Raw genomic sequence first — 21826 nt, 5'->3', positions numbered from 1 at the left:
AATTCAAAATTATCCTACAATTAAAAATCTTACCAAACATAATATTATTTTACCCCATATTAATCCATCCTATCATAATCATTTTCTTATCATTTACATATTAATTATTAGTTTATCATATACTTCCAATCAAACGTAACCTAATGGTTCAAAGAGACTACATGGACATATGGTGACCTCAAAATATAGAAAAACGCACACGTGTCAATTTCTTATCTTCTCCAGATAAGATTCCATCCTCTTACCTCATATCCGTCGTCCACACTTGGATCCAATCGCCCGTTTCCAATCCAATATCTCTTTTAAAATCCCCCATTTTCACGGATTACCTCCTCCACAGCTACAATGGCCGCCGCCGCCCTTCAGCAAACTCCGATCACTTACCAATCTCGTTCGCTGCCGTCTTCGCAGTTGCAATCCACGCGAGAAATCAAGCTCTCCCTCTCAACCATACTCCTCCCCAAGCTCACCCTGAAATCGCGACAATCCCGCCGCCGCCGCACTGGTGGAGGGGGTTCCTCCGGGTCTAGAATGGCCGAATCCGCCGCCGGAAGCTACGCCAATGCTCTGGCCGACGTGGCCAAATCCAACAACACACTCGACCAAACCAACTCGGACCTCGAATCGATCGACAAGGTATTCTCCGACGACGCGGTGGTGAATTTCTTCATAAACCCTACGGTTACGGACGAGGATAAGGGCAAAATCGTCGACGAGATAGCCAAGAAGTCGAAGCTGCAGCCGCACGTTGCGAATTTCCTCAACCTCCTGGTGGACATGAAGAGGATAGATATGATCAGGGAAATAATCAAAGAATTCGATGTTGTTTACAACAAATTTACGGAGACGGAGCTGGCGGTGGTGAGCTCGGTGGTGGAGTTGGAGTCGCAGCATCTAGCGCAGATCGCGAAGAGCGTGCAGAAATTGACGGGGGCGAGGAACGTGAGGATCAAAACCAAGATCGACCCGACACTGGTAGCCGGGTTCACGATCCGGTACGGGAATTCGGGTTCGAAATTGGTCGACATGAGCGTGAAGAAGCAGCTAGAGGAGATGGCATTGCAGCTAGATCTTGGAGACATTCAACTAGCTGTGTAATTTCATTTTTCATTTTTTTTTCTTTTTTCCATTTTTTTGGGAAGGATAAATATATAATTTGCAAGGATTCAATCATTTTGGAGATAAATGATTATTGATTGTTCCACCCACATTTGCATACCAAATATTATATAGTAATCAGTCTATATATATATATATATATATATATATATATATATATATATATATATTATGTTTTTGCCTTACTTTAGAGAAAATAAATTAGATTTTTCTGGGAAAAAATCCAAATTCTAGGAGCAACTAGTGATTAAACTCCAAAAAGAAGGGAAACAAGGCAAAATAATCATTTCACATCATAATCGCAATGTTAATATACACCATCTCCATTCATTTATACTAAACAGTCAATCAATCATGATAATCAACTTTTAATCCAATTCACCAAATCACAAGAATGAAACCACTCCAACCCTAAAAAATAACAGCATCAATACTCAAAATCGAAGGCACGCGGATGAGAAGTAAGAAAAAGGAACTTGCATTAGGCGATAAGTGTATTGTACATATCTTAAGTTCCGATTTACTGTGATCCAACTGGTAATTTAAGGATCTATATACAACAGGACTTGTGTTCCACTTTAGCTTTAGATTAGGAGGAAGATTATATACATGTAATTTCCCTTCAATGACTTCAGACAATAAATCGATGTATTCATTGGAAAAATATATGATTGAATAATTACTGGTGTCGAAATGAATTATGACCTACAAGTTGTCATCTTCATCCAGTTCATCTTCAAGTTCAAGACCCTCTGCTGCCAGAAGCTGGCCGATGATCTTCTTCTTCTCCTCTTCTGCCTTTCTCCGCATTAGATCCCTTTTTCGAAGAACAAGGATATGGCGTCTTAGAGTGCTGTTAGAGTTCTCCAAGGATGCCTTTTTCTCTTTCACCAGTATCTTCCTTTCTTCTTCAGGGTCGATCTGAAATTCAAAAACAATAAACAAATACATGAAGGTTTTACAAGCTTGTAATTAAAAGTTACAAAATAGATGAGCTCTTACCACATTTACTATTCAATCAAACCCTCTTTCATCAAGTACGTAGAGGCTGAAGTTTTTGGACTCCTAGATATCAAAAGACCACTTTACCTTTGATCGAGCAAGGCGACGTGCTCGTAGATTCAATTCCAGCTGCTGTTGCTCAGCCCAAGCTGCAATGGCCATGTCTCCTCTTTGGTTGAATGCTTTCCTCTTCTTCATAAGCCACTCCATCCATGCTTGAGATGCCTGATAAACAACAAATCTCGGTGCACTTAGAGCCCAAAATTCATCACTCTCTTTAAATTTACAATGCATTTGTAATCAAGTTTATTGAAAAAGTAGACAGAAGCTTAGTTTTCATCATTCCTAAACACATTCACCCGGTATCTGAAAAAAGTTGATGCACTTGGTATCTGATACATATGTACATCAATAAGTACTAGAAATAATTTTTCACCTTCATCGGGTTCACACGGTTATCAGTATCATATTGCCTCCTTTTCTCACCATCAACAAGAAGCTCATACGCAGCCTGAATCTTTATAAATCGTGCTTCAGCCGTTTCCCCTTCTTCCAACGTTCCTCTACCATCATACACTAGAAAGATAAAAGTGGCACGTTAGCATGGCCAATGCAAAAATATTTTCAAGAGAATTGAAAATTATAGCTTCATGCTCTGTACTCAGAAATGTTGAGAGCGTAAAATCAAGCACCTAACTGGGAAGGAAACTTTGAATTCATCTCAAATTACAAAAAAAACTATTCAATATCGAAAAGTTTCAATTTATACTATCCATATATGGGATTTAAGAACATGTATAAAAAATGCAAAAATATACATTTCTTCATATTACATGAGAAGAGATAAATTGCAGATGCACCACATATAGAGGATTGAAGATAATGGACAAACCATCAGGATGATAGAATTTGGCCAGACGCCTGTATGCTATCTTTATTTGCTCTTCATCTGCATCTCTTTCCAATTCTGGATTTGGAAAGTCGAGCACAAGTCACCAAACCCAAGAAGCGTAAACGACAGAAAAATTGAATATGCTGAAGACAAAACTTTAAGCACCTAAAAGAACGAAAAGTAAGCTGGATACATCAGTTTTCACTCCTGAGGTTACAAATCCATTTCATAAGTTGCAGCAGTTCATAGATGAAATTTAATATATTTAATATACGTGAAATCTTTGATATTTACTGGTAGTAAAAGAAAACCCCAAGTTTATCTTCTACTTCACTGATATCATGCACTGTCGATCCTTGCTTGCTATAAGCTCACTCTCAAATTACTAAAAAATAAATTATTTTGCAGTTAAAATTTGCGTGACATCACAAACTTTCTAGCATTTCATGAGGTTATACTACATCACCCTGACTGATACAAATCCGGTGTTTACTTTGTCCCATGCTCTAGCCAAGAATGTGAAACACCATAACAATTTGTGTTGCCTGAAATGTATGCTTGAAGGAAGCCACTTTTTTCAGACCAGGATGGTTTCCGTGGCCGCTTTTCGATTTGTTTTAAGCATGCTATATGATTTTAACTCAAATATGATTCTAGCAGACACAAACATGGCGCATAATTTGATAAACACAAGCATACACACTTGATAAAGTAACAGAAGACTGGAACTCAACGCAAACAAAAATAAAGATAAAAATTGAGCTACCAAGAGTTTCATATGGGGATCTATCGTCGGTCCAATCAGAAGCTCTGGTAGCCACCATCCTCCTATGCTGATTCAATCTCACCCTCGGCCCATTCTTTCTCTGCTGCCCCAATCTATCAAACCAAACAGCGAAAACCGGTGAATACAAGCGAACCCTGAAATTGTTGCTAGGGCTTTCAATCGACGGAACCCTAGTCATCAATCTGCAGCAGCAAGTCATCGAAGAGAACACAACCTGGGGTCTACATACCGCTCTCAAATTGCTCATGTTCCTCGATTCGAAACCCGGAAACAAAAGCTATGAAATTTGAAGGAATCGCGCAGATTGAAGGCCGTGAAGGAAGAGAATTGGAAGGTGGAATTTGGATTGTTGTTTTGTTTTATGTGAAATCTTTCAGCTTCCGTGGAATCCGATTACCACACTCCACACGCATGCTTTCAGACAATATTTTCCTCTTTTTTAAAAAAAAAAAATTTAATTTGAATTATTCAATGGTTGCAATTCAAATATTAGTTAAATTTGATTTCATGTAAGAGTATGTTTCTTGTGAAACGGTCTCACGAATCTTTATTTGTGAGACATGTCAACCCTATCGATATTCACAATAAAAAGTAACGCTCTTAACATAAAAAGTAATACTTTTTCATGGATGACTCAAATAAGATATCCGTATCACAAAATACGACCCGTGAGACCATCTCACACAAGTTTTTGCACTCATGCAAAGAGCCATCGACTTCTTGAATAAATATAAAAATTATTTTATTTAAACTTATTTTAAAAAAAATTAGTTTCAAAAACTTTCTAACTGAATCATACATGACAATTCGATTTCAATTTAATAGAAAAATCATCAAACCACGTAGTGATCGACTTAAACGAGAGATGTACTAATGACTTTTATGGAATTTTAAAATCTAGAGGTATTCAATCTAAACTTTTAATGACTTTATATATGTTTAGTGGTATTCAACATGGATTTTGGTAGAGTTTTAAAAAGTCATGTGGTATTCAAACTTGACTTTTTAAAACTCTACAAAAGTCAAGAGGTATCCAAAAAATCCATAGATTTTCAAGGATTCTTATTTTATTATTCATGTATAAACCTTGAAGTCTTATGTACAATTGCAGAAAATCTAAAATATTCTTCCACCTATACCAAAGATTTTGATGGACTTTCTTTTTTAAAAAATACGTTATCTCTCTTCTATCTCAAGTCATCTCCAGGGTTCTTCTCTCTCTCAAAAAAATTTCTTCTATTCAAAGGTATGATTGGTCAATCTTGAATTTATTATATTGCCAATATTTATGTGTAAAAATAGATGAATTGTTGTTTTTTTTGAATCATTATGATTATTGTATTTCATAAATTGTTCATTTTAATAAAATTTTATTATGAACTTATAAAAATATTGTTCATTAATATGTTGAATTGACATAAAGAATTGAAATTTTGATTTCAATAAATTTGATAGTTCGTTTTTCGTTTTTCACAAATTAAATTTATTTAACCTTTAAATAAGTAAAATTTATTTACATTTTCATAAATTAAAAAAATTTAAAATTTAATAGGTTATACATGTCTAATAATTATTTAAAAGAAATTAATAAAAAAATAAATCACAATTATAAAAGTTTACAAAAATCTTGAAAAAAACTCTATAAAAGTCTATGAAATATGTTTTACAATTCCATGAGATTCTATAAAAGTCAATCAAAATCCATAAATTCCACAAAAGTCCACCTTTTAAAAAAAGTCATTAAAAGTTTAGATTGAATACATCCCCCTTAGATTTAAAAGAAATTAACTTTTAATACCAAGTTTATTGAACATATAATGTTAAATTCAAATTTGGGAAAAAAAAAAAAAAAAAGACTCAGTATGCATTAACACGAGACTATCATTTTAAAGAAAAATAATTCAAATCATATCACTACATTATCATATTTTTTTATCTCTAAAAAAAATTTCATTATTCAAAAAATATTTACAAGTATAGTGCACATACCCAAAGGAGATTACTAAATATTGAAGAGCCTAGAGTCTGATGTGCAAAATCTTGAGAAGATATGCCATATATACATAAAAAGACATGGCAAAAACTTGTGTGAGACGGTCTCACGGGTTGTAATTGTGAGACGGATCTCTTATTTGGGTCACCCATGAAAAAGTATTACTTTTTATGCTAAGAGAATTACTGACATTCTCTGATTTTTGTACGATGTCAAAACTCGCATACGCTATTTTTCAGTGCGCACTGATACACCATGTGCTAAAGACATTCTATCTTCTTGATCTTAAGAACATAATCATGATCATATATTGTTTTTCCATGAAAACGATGCATATATTTATACAAACTTTTGAAATTTTCTCCAACCAAGCATACATACACATCTACAATATGCCAAACTCCCATTCACTTGCAGACTTGTTAAGAATTATACTTAAAATTGATAAATAAACCTACACACTCCCACAAAAGGCCATAAACTAAGTGAAACACAACTACAAATAGTGTACATGAGCTCTGAACTAGCTGCTCAATGTCATAATGTAGAAAATGGGAAGGCTATTGGGGTCCAGGCGACCGCACCATAGAGAGTTGAGAGTCCAAAGACGTTGAAAATACTCGCCGAATATAAGCAAGCCTTTCGTTGCTTGGTGTGTCGTCAATATACGAGACATTTGCTCTAAAGAGTTTGCTCTCGGAGGTAGTCCATCTGTAGCACGAAGCTTTCGAGTGATTCCAACATTTTGAGTTACGAAAGCATCTGAACACCATAATTTCCAGCTCCAGCCGCAAGATATGTGAAGCCAAGTGCCAGAGTTTGCTGAAGCTTATCCACTCCTAGTGATAGGGCATCCTCGGCTTGCATGCACGAATGTCTCAACGTGCGAACCTTAACGACTTGCTGCTCGTCCAGCCCAAGTTGAGACATCACAACCTGATTACCGAGTTCCACAGACTCAAAAATAAGTTACCAAACATTAGTTGAATAAAGATGCTGGATGGAATAGCTAGTCTGGATGTTACATTTACAAGAGCAGATGGTCTGAAACCTCCTATCCAAAAGAAGAACCGCTCGGCCAAGGTCTTCCACGCTCCGTGCACTATGTAGAACGCATCAGTCCTGGCGACATCTCGTTTCATATGAAAGAGGTTTAGGTTTCGATAATGGTTTAGTACATTCTGTACTATCATTCCCAGCTCTGGTTCACTAACTGGTACTTGTAGAACATTTCTTAGCTCGGAAGTTTATCCTACTTGCTCATCCAGTTCCCTTATTCCACCTCAAACGCTGCGATTCCTGCACATTCATCAGTATCACACCATTAAGACAAAACACGAGAAAATTATGACTTAATTTTATTAAAAAAAACAAATACCTGAGTTCATAGTATATTTCGATACTTGCAGTTGATCTACAAGGTAACAGTCCCTACAACGAAAATGTAGACCATAATTCTGTTGTGTAATAAGCTTTTTGACAGGTTGCCCTTTTTAAAGAAGTCTCCGGATCTATACAGGGACAAAATATTACTTTGCACCAGATTATAATATATACCTGCTGTCTAGCTTGCTCAAGTTCGAGTTGAAACCGCATCAGCTTCAAACCACTCGTTTCAAGTTTCTGTACATATGCCTGTCAACACAAGAGGATGTTACAACTTACAACGAGCAAATTAAGCTAGATGATGTCAGAAAGAACCAAGATTTAATATGATAGATGCAATGGCCCTAATTAAACCTTCTTTCGGAGAGACGACTTTTCCTTGCTGCCTCGCGGTTTTGAGCCAAAAGTCTTTGTATCTGTTATTCATTCATAACATATATATTCTCAGCCATTAGCTAGACATGAAAAATGTTGTATATGTAAAGAGTTTTTGGTCTCATTACCTTTCTTGGTCTCATCTGAATTATGCTTTGATGCTTGAATATTACCTTCAGAGTTATCCTAAAGAGATTTATCATATGTGCTTCAGACTAGAAAAAGCAGATGAAAATTTTATAACTACAAATGAACTAATCAATCTTGAAAATGTAAATTTTAATCAATTTTTTTTAGATTCATTACAATTTCGTACACAAACACATCATTACTATATTCAGCTTTTATATGTCTAGAAGGAACAAGTTAAAAATCACTTAAAAAACTAAAATTTAAAGTATATGTGTTAGATTTGACATTATTGATTTTAAATTATTTGATTTGCTTAGATTTTCAGAATTTAAGTAGATTTCAAATACGCTTCACTCAAATAATGCCATTTAAATTCTCAATGATTGAGATTATATCTATGAATACCATTTTAAATACATTTTTTCAACTCTTCCTCAAATAAAATATCTTTTTCCAAATTAAATTCATCAAACCAGACATCTTTTCCCAAATATCTCTAATCGGTCATCCAAACGCCCTTCAAATCAAATATTTTCCTCCAAATAAAACCCTCTAATCCAAGGTTGATTCAATCCTACATATAAGGGCACTACTCACATAATAGAATCAAGGGTTCAAATTAAACCACACATACATGTGGTCCACTAATTTTTTTAAAATCACATATATGTGCAAATCTTGTCCATCCAAATCATGTGAAGGCAGTGCCCCCACATGTAGCATCGACTTAACCCTAATCCAAACACAACTCATAAGTAATTTTGGGAGTAAAATTTTAAATTTAAAACCTTATAAATCGTTCCACGACCGGATTTTAATTCCTTTTGTGTGTGCAACATTAAGTGCTTCCGACATTTCCCCAAAACTTTTGGGCCTAACGCATTATTTAATGCCACCATCACCAAACCTTTGTAGTTGGACATTTCGGAAAAAGGGTAACTTGGCTATGCATTTATATTCTCAGCTGTGAAGAAATTAAGTTGACACAAAATGGAAAACTTTATGGTCATTAATCAGAGAATGTTTCACCTTACATGGTGGGGGGGCAGTGCTTCATGTGTAGGATCTAGGGTCCAGATTTAGCCACAAGTACATAGGGTCCACTATTTTTTTTTAAAATCACAAATATGTCTAAATCTGGACCGTCTAAATTCTGTGAGGCAGTGCCCCCACCTGACCGTCTAAATTCTGTGAGGCAGTGCCAAGGTAGGATCGAACGAACCCCAATATAACATTAAAATTTGAGTATCCATTAGTATCCATGTCCTTGGTCATCAACAATTGGCTAAAGTTTCAACGGGTACTATTGGCTCAGGCTCGAGCTCAGACTCAAGCGGTCATGACTAGCTTGATCGTTGGCCTAAATTCGACACACTTGGTTCGAGTTTGATAATAACTTGAAAGGTAGTTGAGATCGCGGAGATCGAAACTGAATAGTCAATTAGTCTTATCAAATCTTTGGATGTCTTATCTCAAGAAGTAAGTTGTTGACTGCTCTTCTTTCAGGGTTTATTTTTCCTTTTGGGAAACATGGGTCTTTTGAGCCAAAGAAAAAAAAAGATAGTATCGTGTTGTTGCAATTGCACTCTGAAAGGGAAATCACTAGTAAATGAAACTCAACCATGGATGATGCTCTTTTGAGAGGCTTTATAATGAATTAAAGGAAGCAAAATGTATGACATCGTTGTTCCCCACAACCTATCAAAAAGTGACCCACCACGCACATAAATAATATAAGAATCTAAAGAAACACCAATCGATCGATGATGAAAAGTTGCATGTAAGAAAAATGGAATCATACGAAATTTGGAGCATGATTTTTATTGGCAAAGTAAGAAACTTAATCGATTAACCTAGATGATGTCGGAGTAAAAGATGTTTCGTGAAAATATATTGTTGTATGTATTTTACTTGTGAAATTCAGAACCTAAGTTTTTGCCCCAATTTTGAATGTACTATGTATTGAAAGTTTCCACGTAAATAGTGGTGCCACCAACTCAAAAAGAGGATTGTTCAAGTTCATATATGTAACTCTAATGAATTTTATTCAACCCGATGTATGAGACTAACACACCATCCTCATACTCGAGAATGCACAATCTGGGAGGTGTAAAATTTATAAGCGAACAGGTGGTCCCCAACCATGACTTTGGAACATGAACTCTGATATCCTGTTTAAATTGAGACTTTGAATCTTAATTCCACCTCATAAAACTAACTCAATAAGAGATGATTGTCCACTTCATATATACAATCCCAAAAATTTTATCAACCGATGTAAAACAAGTGACAACTAGAAGTATGATATAGAACTTTGTGCATCAGATAAGCATCATATCTAATAAATAAAATATATGAAGAGATAACAAAAAAGATATTGATGGCAAAAAGGGGAAAACTTTAGGTTGCCCTTTCGCTACAATATTCAATATTATATGGGATCCTCATTAAAAAAAAAAAATTGATTATATGCATACAAAGTAAAGATGAAATCATATGCTGTATTTGATGTTTCAAATCGTGCTTATATTTTACTTACACAAACTATGTTTACACAAATTATTAAAAATTAATATACTAAATATCATATATGAACAAAATAACATTAATCATTGATATCACATTCGATTCATGTATATGAAGAATGCCATGTTTTTTCGTGTGTCACTAATAAATATTAATCTTCGTACATCATTTGGATTAATGTATTTGAAGAATGCTCGGGTCTCGTAATCCTAAATGTTGAATTTCGATCAATATTTGCTAGCACACACAAATCAATTGCTGCAAAATATGAACAAACTTAAAATTACAAACATCTTGCTCAAGAAAAGGACGGTGAGTAAACAATTTAGTAGAACAAATATATCTCATTGGACATTCACTTTTTGTTGCTAATATTACTACCATCCAATTAACCCAACCCATACAAGCATGCATTTTGTGACCATATCGGCCTGCATTTTGCTTCAAGATCATATTTGTGTTCCAGTTGATTTCTTGTTTGTTTACAGGAAGCAGGAAGAAAGGATTAAATTCGATGTCAACATGGGGTCGAAGATACCAACTCAGAAGAACCAGTTCAGAAGCATAAAAAACCTCCTTCCTCCAATCTAGCAAGCCAAAATACTTCATTATACCATCTACAAAATACTTCATTATATATAAGCATAAACAATAAAACCCATTTACTAGAACATTGCCCTGAATTTTCAATCTGCAATGCGTAGTGGCTTTCTACAGATTGATGAGTACGTAATAGGTACATATTGCATTGCTATTATCCTAGAATAACTAAGTGCATCTACAAGCAATGAACACCGAATCACTTTTAAGAACTTTAAAATATCTTCATATCACAGAGCCTCGTCGGTAAACCAAACTCTGCATCTCAAACACATGAGAGGCAGCGTGTCACAGAAGTCAAATATTTGGTTCAGATCAAATTCATTCGAAAATGGTCAGCATCAATAACTCAAATATTTAGTTTATAACCGACCACTCAAAAACAAACTATAGAATCACATTCGTAGTTAAAACTGAATTAAACTAACTGCAATATGTTTCTTAGAATAACGACGGACCAATATGTTCACAAAAAAGAAAATAGAAATGTCTAATTGAAGAGATCACGGATCACTTTGCAAGTCCACGGTTATCTTGAGTACCCACATTTCGGAAGCGAAAGAAAATATATTGTGTCGTGTATGATGAAATTATCTGGTAACATGAAAGCAAAGAAATTTCAAAAACCATTTGGTTTCAAGGGAAAAAGAAACTGCAACAATTTAGAAAATTCAAGAATACCATCACTTTATTTTTAAAACTTCATTTAGAAAATATACAGAGGTCAGTTAAACTCACACATTTGAGGACAGGTGAGTTTTGCAAAGAGGGATTGAGCTTCTGCGGATTTTAGGACTCCAGAATTTTCTATACCTGAAATTGTCAAGGATAAGAGAGAACCAAGTTATCTCTATCGTACACAACAGTTTCTTAAATAGGAAGCTGAATTAAGAAAAACAGCATGCATTGTCTTCATGTCCTTGATGAAAGGGATTTCCAAGATAAATCAAATTTGTGAAAAACCCCAACAAAACCAGAAAATCAAATTATATGGCGTTAATTGCCATTTTAAGAATAAGTCACTTACAAAATTAGGTTACCGTTGACCAAAATTCAAATCATCTCTTTGTTGCATCAATAAACATAGCTCGAGTCCAGTGTTCCACATCTTCATTTTGTGATGGAGGAGGAGGAAAAGTCGGGTGTTCAATGATATCCCATCCTTCAATTAAGTTTTCGCTCTTTCCCGTATCAAAAAACTCATTACCATAAAGAAAACTGGCAGCAGAGCTTGGAAGATAATTATCATATAGAGTTCTCTGCAATAAAGAAATCAGCTTCAAGTAACTTGCAATACACAATGAGCTATACGAGACCCTTCCATAGAATCATTTTCATGGAACTGAAGACAACATAACTTCTTCCATTCAATCAGCATCAATCAAAAAGACTGAAATGTCAGAAAGACTAAACCACATCATTCCATTCTCTACATTTACGACACAATAATATATATCCTTAGGATAGATATTTTGATAAAAGAATCATAAGATATGAATTTCTAGTACAACATTGGTTTTCGCTCAACTATATATTTGGAGTTGAAAACGAATCCACTGAAGAGGCAAAAGACTAGATGATGTGCATGACCACTTATATGTTCAATCATCCTAGAACGACCATTTGTAACCATAAATCCTATTGTTGTAGAGGAACTATAATTTATATTTTTGTCTGCAATTTGAATGATAACTGTCAGCAAGCTAGTAAAGAGATTGGAAATGGATTACAACAGCATGTCACGAATCTGTGTTCATTTGTGAAAACAGGATCTGATCCATTAAATACATGGAGTGTAGGTTACTAGATATTAAAATATCAGACCCTAGACACATTTTGCTAGAGTTCCTTGACCAACAATAAGCTGCAGAGGAAGCAAACATTAAATGCATCCAGCTTTAAACATATTAATGAACCAAGCTACAGCAACTCTTTTGTCGGGAGGCGAACTTGTGAAAAAAAAAAGCAAGGAAAAAACCCTATATTCTTCTCGGCTAAATAAGAAAAACGGAAAAGGGAAAACAAATTCAACCCCAATTTAAAAGATGGAATAAAACGAAAATTATAAAGCAAATATAGGAAAGTCAGCAGTAGAAGAGTTGGCCTGTGATATCTGATTATCCAAATCATAACAAACTTACTTTAACATAGAGCTTACTCACAAGCAACTTAACGTGGTTGATCGCAAAGGTTAACAAAGAAGCATGGTATACAAAATGAAGAAAAAACTCGCGAGTGGGAAAAAGATTTTAAATCTGGAAGCAATTACTAGCAACGAAAATAACATTTCCTACTATCTGCATGATGTTGCAGCTATAGATAGACTATAGCTATACTTTTCTCATTGCCATATTTATCAGAATAAGTGGAAACATCTGGAAAAAAATCAATTGATGCTTAAACACATACTGCTACAGGCATCCCATGAGCACTTTCTATTAACGTGCTTGCCGAAACAGCTGACTCCACATTCCACACGGACTTGCTCACTTGTTGGCCTTGCTTGGGTGATCTGCAGATTGAATAAAAAAAGAAACATAATGCAACTTTTTTCCAATTATATTGGCCAAAAATTAAGGATCGTGTAATCAAAAGTCGTTGTGACAATATGATTCTGCCAAGTTCATATTCATATAGGTAAGTTTTAGGTGTAAATGCCATGTCAAGAGGTTTCATGGGCTAATATTTGATCAGAACATTGAGAATAATGACAGATGAATTGAACTTACTTCAGTTTTCTACACAAGGGTAAATAAATCGATAACCGAGAGGAAAGTGCCAGTCTTGTACCTTGATGATGCTGTTCTCAAAGATAAAACAGCTCGAACCTCTTTGGAAGAAGAGAGTGTAGCCAGCAACCTTGCAAATGCCTCAAAAGTAGAGACTTCCTGGGGAACTTCTAAAGACAGTGAATTATAACAGTATGCAGTTATGCATGCCACACTTCTCTTGAGAAGCGATATGCCTTTTTGTAAATCCTTATGCATTTCAACTGAATGAGGAAAACCAGATGAATATTTGAAACTACTACTGCCAGAGGAATCCAAACGAGGTCTCCTCTCTGACTCCATTGAAGCTACACCAAAACTACTAGAGCTTTTCTCAGACCATGAAGTGTCACCACCAGTGGAGCAAAATTGTTGGCCCGGAATAAAAAGAGGATATTCACTGCATAATAGAAAATTTTGAGTTAAGGATAGCAGTTATCACTTTATTTAGTTTATTATATAAACACAAAGCTAATACCATCTGGATGATGGACGAGCGTCCCAATATGAGTCCCGCTGCCATATTCGAGAACATGAACCCTGACACAATAGTCAATAACCAAACATAAGAACTCCAGTTTCCCGGCAAAACATAAAAATAACCCACCCTCCAAATAAGTGAGGTAAGAAATAAAACTCCAAGATGACAAATAACAAGTGCATCTGGTAGCTTTCAAAAGAAAACCACAAGAATATCGAAAAAATCAATCATCATTTTTAAATCTCAGATTTGAGCAAGAACCGATTTTTGTATCTCAGGTTTGATCAAGCACCATTTATCTCCATGTGCCAAGATTTGAACAGTTAAGTATTGGCCATGCAAATTCAAGCAATGTCAGTAGTTTTACATGCTTTATCAATCATCCACACCCAATTTTTCCAAGCACAATTTAAACTATGATCATTATCATAGGTGTTCATAAATTTTGAAACTTTGCTATATGCTGTTTCAATGACGAGCATACATCAATTAAATGTCCTTAAAAGATCAGAGTGCAGAGAAAGTACTTCTGAACATACCGCAAATCCTGAGTTATGAAGCGCGGGGACACAAACGCAGCGAACAAGAAGATTAATAAGATGCACCATGTATCTGGGTCATCAAACATTGAGCAAAACAAGTTGGTAAATCACAAAACATTAAGAAACCAAATTATAATGCCATTTTCACTTCAGAATATTGTCAATTTCCTGCAGATATTGAGCCATGCAGATTATTATTTTTTCCCAAACAAGCATTCATAGACAGTTGGAAACTCAAAAACCTTATTCTGATTTGATAAAAAAAAACTAATTCCGGATTAGCCAATAACCTAGTTCTCCAATGGTTTGACATGGCTTTTATGACCCATGGAAGAGAGAGAGACAGAGCCAGAGATAGAGAGAGAGAATCTACTTAGTAGTTATAACTTTTATTGTAATTATTTCGGTAAAATATACATGGATACGTTACTTAGAGTGTGATTTTACCCCAAAGAAGCAGCAAGCTCTGCAGATGGAACTGAATGAGGATCTAAGCCTCTTGGCAAGCGTGCATTGCAAATAGAATCATAATCTCCTTTGTTTCCATCTTTTCTCTCCTCTTCTACATTCACCTTATGTAAATATATGACATCTAATGTTAAAACAAATACCAACTTAATGAAGAAAACTCGGATAGAACTGCTGCGATTGCTTGGGGATGATATTGACAGCAACCACTGCATATATTTAGTTACTGACACAAATGCAAAAGAAATACAGCTTGGCAAAACAAATATAAAAAATTATAGGTAATACTGCTGCTGAGTGTTGATTAATAGAACCTGAAAAGGTAGGACAACTAACAAGGATTCAAGATTTCATATAAATTATACAAACCTACAAAGTTGACAATAACAAGACCATATAACATATCATAATCGATAGACAGAAGACAATCACACATAAAATTACAGTTTGAACACAGTAAAAGGGACCATCGGTGCATTGCTGTTCTAGAAAACAGTCATCTTAAAATGTTTACAGGTATTGGATGTTAGTGATTGAAATCAGTAAATAAAATGCCTAAGCTGAATCCTGTATACGCTAATGACTGCCTCCGTCAAATGAAAGACCTATTCACTCATAAGAAAAGCACAACAATGTAGCGTAAAATAAATTTTCGAAGTACCCGGCTTTGAGGAAACAACTTGCATATTTGTTTTATGATGACGGCTTGCTTATGAAGGCGCTCAGATGTAATAGCCATCTGAAATTCAGAAATCTTGAACATTAATCTTAGTTGATATACAGCATGTTAGCTAGAAAATTTTGATTGAGATTAAATAAAGAATGAATCATGAAAAATTTATTGAAACCACTTTAGAGTGAGTCTTACATGTCCCAATTTCTGTGTGCAGATAAGGTTAGGGTAATATTTTTCAAGTTGATCCACCTGATTCTTTTCCAACTGCGATTACATGTGAAAATAAAATTCACTTAATTAATCTGGTAAGTACTTCTAATAACTTGATAAAGAAAGACTTCAAAAAGGATATCTGAGCTAAAACAGCCATCAAAGGTACAGGAAGGAGCAATGCTGGCATACCGTATTCTTTGCTGATTGAAGTAACTCATATTTGACTTTAAGATCATGAGATATCTTCTTCATCTTAGCCTTTCCTACACATAATCATTTACTCTTAACTGTAACATAACATAAGTTCAAAAGCATGTGCAACTGACATTACATGTTATCAAAATCGAAGACAATGGACCTGTTGAAACTTGTTCTTTACAAAGTCGAAGATTATCTCTCAACCTCGTCAAGTTCTCATTCTGAAGGACCCTCCACCTGTGTTGATCATCAGCCTTGCCCTGAAAAATGTTTTATTTCAGTCAAAATTTGAAGAACAATATAAGGTTTCGCGAAAGTTGCTAGCCCAGTTAAATAAGACAAGAATCGCAAAAAAAAAAAACAGAGAATATGTTATGACTTTAACTCTTAAGATTCAAGATCCACGAAAGTGTTCATCTCAAAAGAACTAAGTTTTAGGTAGGTGAATTTCTTGAATCTAAATTTTTAAAGTCACCCACCTATCTAGAATCCAACGTCAGCGCACTGTTCTGGACTGTTTTCACTCAACTACAAACATTAGGTGCATGCACCTTAATTCATTTTGTCATGTGAATACCAAAATGATTATAAAACTGATCTGTTGTAACTCTTTGCATATAGTCTCTTCTGTTACATCGGCTTCCAACAACTGAGTTAACTATAAACCTTAAGCCCAAGAAGAAAGGCCTCTCAAACTTAAGTCACGCTCTATAGTTTTTTATAGAGCCGGAAAGGAATGATAAGTTAACATGCCACAAGTCATGAAACATGAACATACAAACGAAATAACATTACGCTGCAGTTATCTAAGTCTGGACAACTCGGTATATAAACTTTTCAAATTAGTTGCATCCCACCATGTTCTCCAGTATACAGTTTTGCCAAAAATTAAAATCACAATTGTAGCTTTTCAATCTAGCTTCTCATCTATGCATTCATTTTTCACATTATTCGACGTGTTTGTTGATACCTAATCATTGATGCACAGGACCAAATCCTTTCATTGCCACGAACTTCTTTATCTAGTGGCACCGACTCTCCCAAATATGATAGAGGTCTCGAGTGCAAGACCCATATATCCCGACCCGAAACTCGAAAGAAGATAAAAGATCAAACCCATTCGTTACAGAGCAGATAAATATTTGAACATAGTCATATCACCGATAAAGATCAGAAAACCATAACTAAGGAAATAAAACAACAATGATCAAGCCCGTGAACAAAGCTAATAAGAAAGGATAAAATATTATGTGGTCGAGTAATGTTATTGGACATAATTTACATTCCAAGTTACACGTTTTAAGGGAATTTGTCAGTAAATCCTTTCTCACTTCAACAAAGGATATAATTTTGTGGATTTGATGCCTACGTTACAAAAACATTATTAAAAAAAATCAAAGCTAAACTGTACTTTTATAAAAATTAAAGCTTGGCCACAACTATGTTAATTCACATCCGTCAATCCTCAGTCAAAATTATTTCTTGCATGCCCACCAGTAAGGGTCAATACATACCTTGGCTACGAGAACTTGAGTCAATTTCGAATACAGAGCGTCCCTCTTACTCTTCAACAATCTCAGATGACAATTGTACTCATTCAATCTGAATATATCGCACCAAAAACCAATCGATTCGAGAATAACAATTAAACGCAACACCGCAAATAAAACATCAGTTTTTTTTTTTTTGCTTATTTCACAAAAAAATGGAGCATTTTGGTGAAGTTCACCTGTAATTAACGCAAATAGGGCAAATTGAAGCGAGGTTGGGGTTCTCGCAGAGAGCACAGCAACTCGATTTCCTCGTAGCCTTCATCATCTGAAAAGGTTACGTAAGGTTCAAGGTAAGCGAAGCTAATTTTCGTCACTTGCCAGACCTAATGCACAAGTACAGACGCTAAGAGACTCCTTAGATTACGAGATTCGTGATTTGTTTGGTAAAAAAAAACTATAAATAATTTTATAAATTCTCTCTTAAATCTCAGTTTTATCACTTTAATTTTTATTGAATTTAAAATAAAATTTTGTTATATATTTTTATTATCACATAAAACTACAAATTTTTAAATCAATATTTTATTCAATCACATTTTAAAATTATATTTTTTTAAAAAAAGACATAAATTTTTTAATATTAAAATTATAGGCTGTTTATATATACATATATAGCTACTTTCTTTAATTCATAGTATTATATCTTTTTTCATAATTTTAACAATAAAATCTTATAATATTGAACACATTAATATCTTTAAGTTGTTTAAAATAATTTCATTCAAACACTTTAATAATTTATTTTTAAAATAAGACTTCACAGTATTTTATAAGATTATAAAACAACTTATAAGATCTGAGAACTTATAAGCTGTTTTAAATAAGTTTAGCCAAACACTCTGTACAAAAAATTTTGATTCTGATATCGTTTGCGACAATTTCTTGACGGACGAGCTACCAAAGCATTCTGGGACAATGACAGAGGTATTTCGTTACAACTAGCTAGCCTTCATAACATATAGAAGATATCATGTGTCCTGGTTCAACTTAGTATCGAGATTTCAAGAAACAACCGAACATCCAGTAAACTCTTCATGGTAAAAGACGTTATGACTCGATATTTAATCCCAAGAGTTCATGAAGCATGTTTGGTGATCTCGGAGATCTATGAGAAACTCCAAATGTAAATAGAACTCACCTGAAATTATCTCGGATAGTCTTCGTCTAACTCTTCCATCTTTTGTACGATTTTTTGGTTCATCAGATCCCTCGCTTCCCTAATAAGAGTGCCTAATTCTCTGCTGAAATGATATGCATCCACCACAGATCTTATCCAGGTATGCAGCTGCTCTGGAGTCCTGTTAGAAACATGAAGCAGTAGTATACGACCTGACAAAGCGATCAATCTTAAATCTTCAAATGTTCACGTAGTAGTGTTTCAGGTTGTTTGCTTCCTGCTAATGGATTTCTGTAATGGAAGCTATCAAAATAAATATTCCATACAAGATTATGAAATATTTATTTTGATAGTTTCCATTACAGAAATTCAGTATCATATTGATGCCATAGAAAGAACAGGAGAGTATTCGTAGCAACATAGTCTCGCCCTCTCGTTCCGCTGGTTTATCATAAAATGATTCTGACACAGTATGTAGACGAAACCTCGACGTCCAGTGCTAGTAGATGGCCCTTTTCGATATTGTTTCATAGTTTCCCACTAGTCCTTATACTTCTATAAACTTATGTTATGCTCAAGTTTATACAAAACCTATCTCGTAATTAAATGAGCAGAGGCATAACACAATAAATATAAAAGAAGTATCATTTATACGCACCCATCTCTAACCAGATACTAAAAAAAAAAAAGGAAAGACAAGTAAAAATGTCTGTCCGGTTCATTAACTCGTTCTAGAATAGAAAGGGAAAAAAAAGTTCAATACCTCGCTCAACTTTCTTGCAAGACGCAGCAGCATGTGCTTCATTTCAGGATTATTTTCGCTATTGCTTATAGAACTAAGGTAATCTATTGCTCCAATCTTTGCTAAAAATTACCAATCTTCTCCAATCAGTTGGAGTTGGCTTGTCAACCATAAAAACTCCAATTACTTCATCACAAATGCACACCATTTCATGCTCACCCAATCCTTCACTAGCAACATTCGTACCGACCGATTCTTCATCGTTTTCCTCAGCAACATCATTCTTAGTTTTAGGATGGGGAACTCTATTAACTGGGATATCTTCTTCAATTGTCACAGAATTTGTAATACCAACACCAGCTGGGAAAAAAGAAGTGGGCCGCCCAATGGTCTCCATTGATGAGAGGAGCACTGCATTTAAATAGAGTGATTTTGTAAAGTTTCAAATAATATTTTCCTCAGAACTGTTCAGGTTGGGTATCGGATCATCCAACAAGTTCATAAGAAATTGTGCTACAGTCTCATGGATATACATGTTTCATACATGTATTGATAAATAATACTTTTAATATAAAAAATAATACAATAGTATGGCATCAGCCATCGAGATTCATGATGTGAATAGCCTACATGCAAAGATTCATGGCACAACAAAAATATGAGCCGGCTGAATATTGAAATCGTCTTGGCAAACACATTTTGAGTGAATTTCATTTTGCCCCATTTCAGACGTTTAAGCAAAAAGATTTGTTTAAGACTAACTGTAAAAAATAAATGAAAACAATACCTCAAGTCTCCAACAACAAAATTTGTTGTTTTTTTAAAATACATTTCCATTTTTTTTATTATAAATTAATTTAAATAATTTTAAAATCAAATTAACATATATTTGGTAAAAAAAATTGTTTCCAATTATTTTACTAGAGGTTGATTAATAATGAAAGTGATTAATCAAATACCTTTTTTTATTATGAAAAATTGATCTCGAGAGTTTTTTTAAAAAATTATTTTATAAATTTCCATATTCTTTAATTATCCTAAATTATCTTATTTACAAGTTCTTTTATCAATATTTTATTGTATTTAAAACAAACTATTTTTTTTTTCAAAATTAAACATTGTAACAATTAACAAAGCAACTCTTGAGGCCAAATTCGAATACAGACATAGTGCAAGGGTGTTTCGAGAATACCCAAAATTTTGCAAGTACATGTACTTCCCGCTTCTGCAGTGAAAGGCTTGTTTTCCCCTCTCTCTCTCTTCTTCAGGAAACGGAAGACCGAAGACCCATAATATCAAACAGCGGTTTCTATTCAGCCTTCATTTTTTAATGCCAATTCTCTCCGTTTTCCTTTCCGGTCAAGTCGATCCTGGGCGTAAGGGCACTGCCCTTACGCCCTGGCTGAATGACACGTGTCATTTTGTATTATTTATTTTTAAATTTTTTTAACAATTAAAATTCCAACCATGGTTTAAGATTTTTGAATTTATTTTATCTAAAATAATACCAACCATGATTTAGGCTTTCAGATCTGTGAAAGCCGCTCGTCCCAAAAATTTTTCGCTCAATATTTTGGGACTCCACCATTTCTCCTAAAACTTTTCACGGTACCTCTCAAGACTCCCACCGCTATCCTTCTCCTCCGTCCTCGCCACCACACCGACGTCGTCGCACAAAGTTTAACAGGTTCGTGCCTACCTCGCGAACACACTACTGTAAAATCGATTCTTGATTTGGGAAAAAGAGTGGGTTCTTTCTGTTTGTGTCAAAAATCGATTCTTGATTTGGGAATTTGTAATGCAACTAATATTATTCTGTATGTTTTGAGAAAGTGTGTTCTTTCTGTTTGTGGGATATATATATGTGAAAAAGTGGGTTCTTTCTGTTTGTTTGAAAAATCTATTATTGATTTGTGAATTTGTACTGCAACTTATATTATTGATTGTTATTTATGGTGACAAGATTCCAGAATGGTATTAGTACTGAGAGGACATATTATGGGCTTGTGTTTGTTTTCAACCGGGAAGTCTTAGAATGGAGTGATGCAATGCTGTATTTTGATAGTTCTGGTGTGTTAAAATAGACAGGGCAACGAAGTACTTGTATCTCAATGACAAAAAAGCAGTGGGCATTTTAAGAAATATTCGTAATTTTGAACTTTTTTTGCGATTTCGGTCTTTTTTTTGTTGTTAGATTTTAGTTTTAGTCATATTTCTTTTCTTCGGTTGAACTATACTCCAAAGATTTTAGTTTTA

General features: G+C 34.5%; 3 protein-coding genes and 1 pseudogene across 9 annotated transcripts; 1 reads left to right on the top strand and 3 right to left on the bottom strand.

The window, feature by feature from the left end:
* The first annotated feature begins 238 nt into the window (after nt 1-238).
* Nucleotides 239-1204, top strand: LOC140832825 (ATP synthase delta chain, chloroplastic-like). The gene has a single exon (XM_073197040.1). It carries the CDS (start codon nt 346-348, stop codon nt 1096-1098), a length of 753 nt encoding a protein of 250 aa, XP_073053141.1. The 5' UTR covers nt 239-345; the 3' UTR covers nt 1099-1204.
* A 370-nt stretch (nt 1205-1574) lies between these two features.
* On the bottom strand, nt 1575-4216 carry LOC140832824 (uncharacterized). Of its 2 annotated transcripts, none has more exons than XM_073197039.1 (5): nt 3780-4215; nt 3014-3088; nt 2558-2697; nt 2209-2346; nt 1575-2040 (listed from the first exon to the last, which is right to left on the bottom strand). In XM_073197039.1, exons 1-5 carry the CDS (start codon nt 4045-4047, stop codon nt 1825-1827), a joined length of 837 nt encoding a protein of 278 aa, XP_073053140.1. In that variant the 5' UTR covers nt 4048-4215; the 3' UTR covers nt 1575-1824. The 2 variants fall into 2 exon arrangements, 1 of the variants encoding a protein (XP_073053140.1); XR_012118166.1 differs by having other exon boundaries at nt 1845-2040; nt 2122-2346; nt 3780-4216.
* Nucleotides 4217-6284: 2068 nt separating this feature from the next.
* LOC140831931 (transcription factor TGA4-like) lies at nt 6285-8961 on the bottom strand (annotated as a pseudogene).
* Nucleotides 8962-10340: 1379 nt separating this feature from the next.
* Nucleotides 10341-18079, bottom strand: LOC140832823 (uncharacterized). Of its 6 annotated transcripts, none has more exons than XM_073197035.1 (14): nt 17888-18079; nt 17673-17760; nt 16319-16418; nt 16150-16223; nt 15940-16011; nt 15733-15825; nt 15051-15175; nt 14601-14673; nt 14059-14120; nt 13603-13980; nt 13222-13324; nt 11840-12071; nt 11551-11625; nt 10341-10470 (listed from the first exon to the last, which is right to left on the bottom strand). In XM_073197035.1, exons 1-12 carry the CDS (start codon nt 17974-17976, stop codon nt 11871-11873), a joined length of 1458 nt encoding a protein of 485 aa, XP_073053136.1. In that variant the 5' UTR covers nt 17977-18079; the 3' UTR covers nt 10341-10470; nt 11551-11625; nt 11840-11870. The 6 variants fall into 6 exon arrangements, with proteins under 6 accessions (XP_073053136.1, XP_073053134.1, XP_073053133.1 ...); XM_073197033.1 differs by lacking the exon at nt 10341-10470 and adding an exon at nt 10507-10799; XM_073197032.1 differs by lacking the exon at nt 10341-10470 and adding an exon at nt 10807-11070.
* Nucleotides 18080-21826: the final 3747 nt, after the last annotated feature.

This window comes from Primulina eburnea, chromosome 5 (genome assembly GCF_022965805.1).
Source record: "Primulina eburnea isolate SZY01 chromosome 5, ASM2296580v1, whole genome shotgun sequence".
NCBI classification, from domain to species: domain Eukaryota; kingdom Viridiplantae; phylum Streptophyta; class Magnoliopsida; order Lamiales; family Gesneriaceae; genus Primulina; species Primulina eburnea.
The sequence above is the reverse complement of the archived record's forward strand: the minus strand, read 5'-3'. Positions and strand labels throughout refer to the sequence as shown.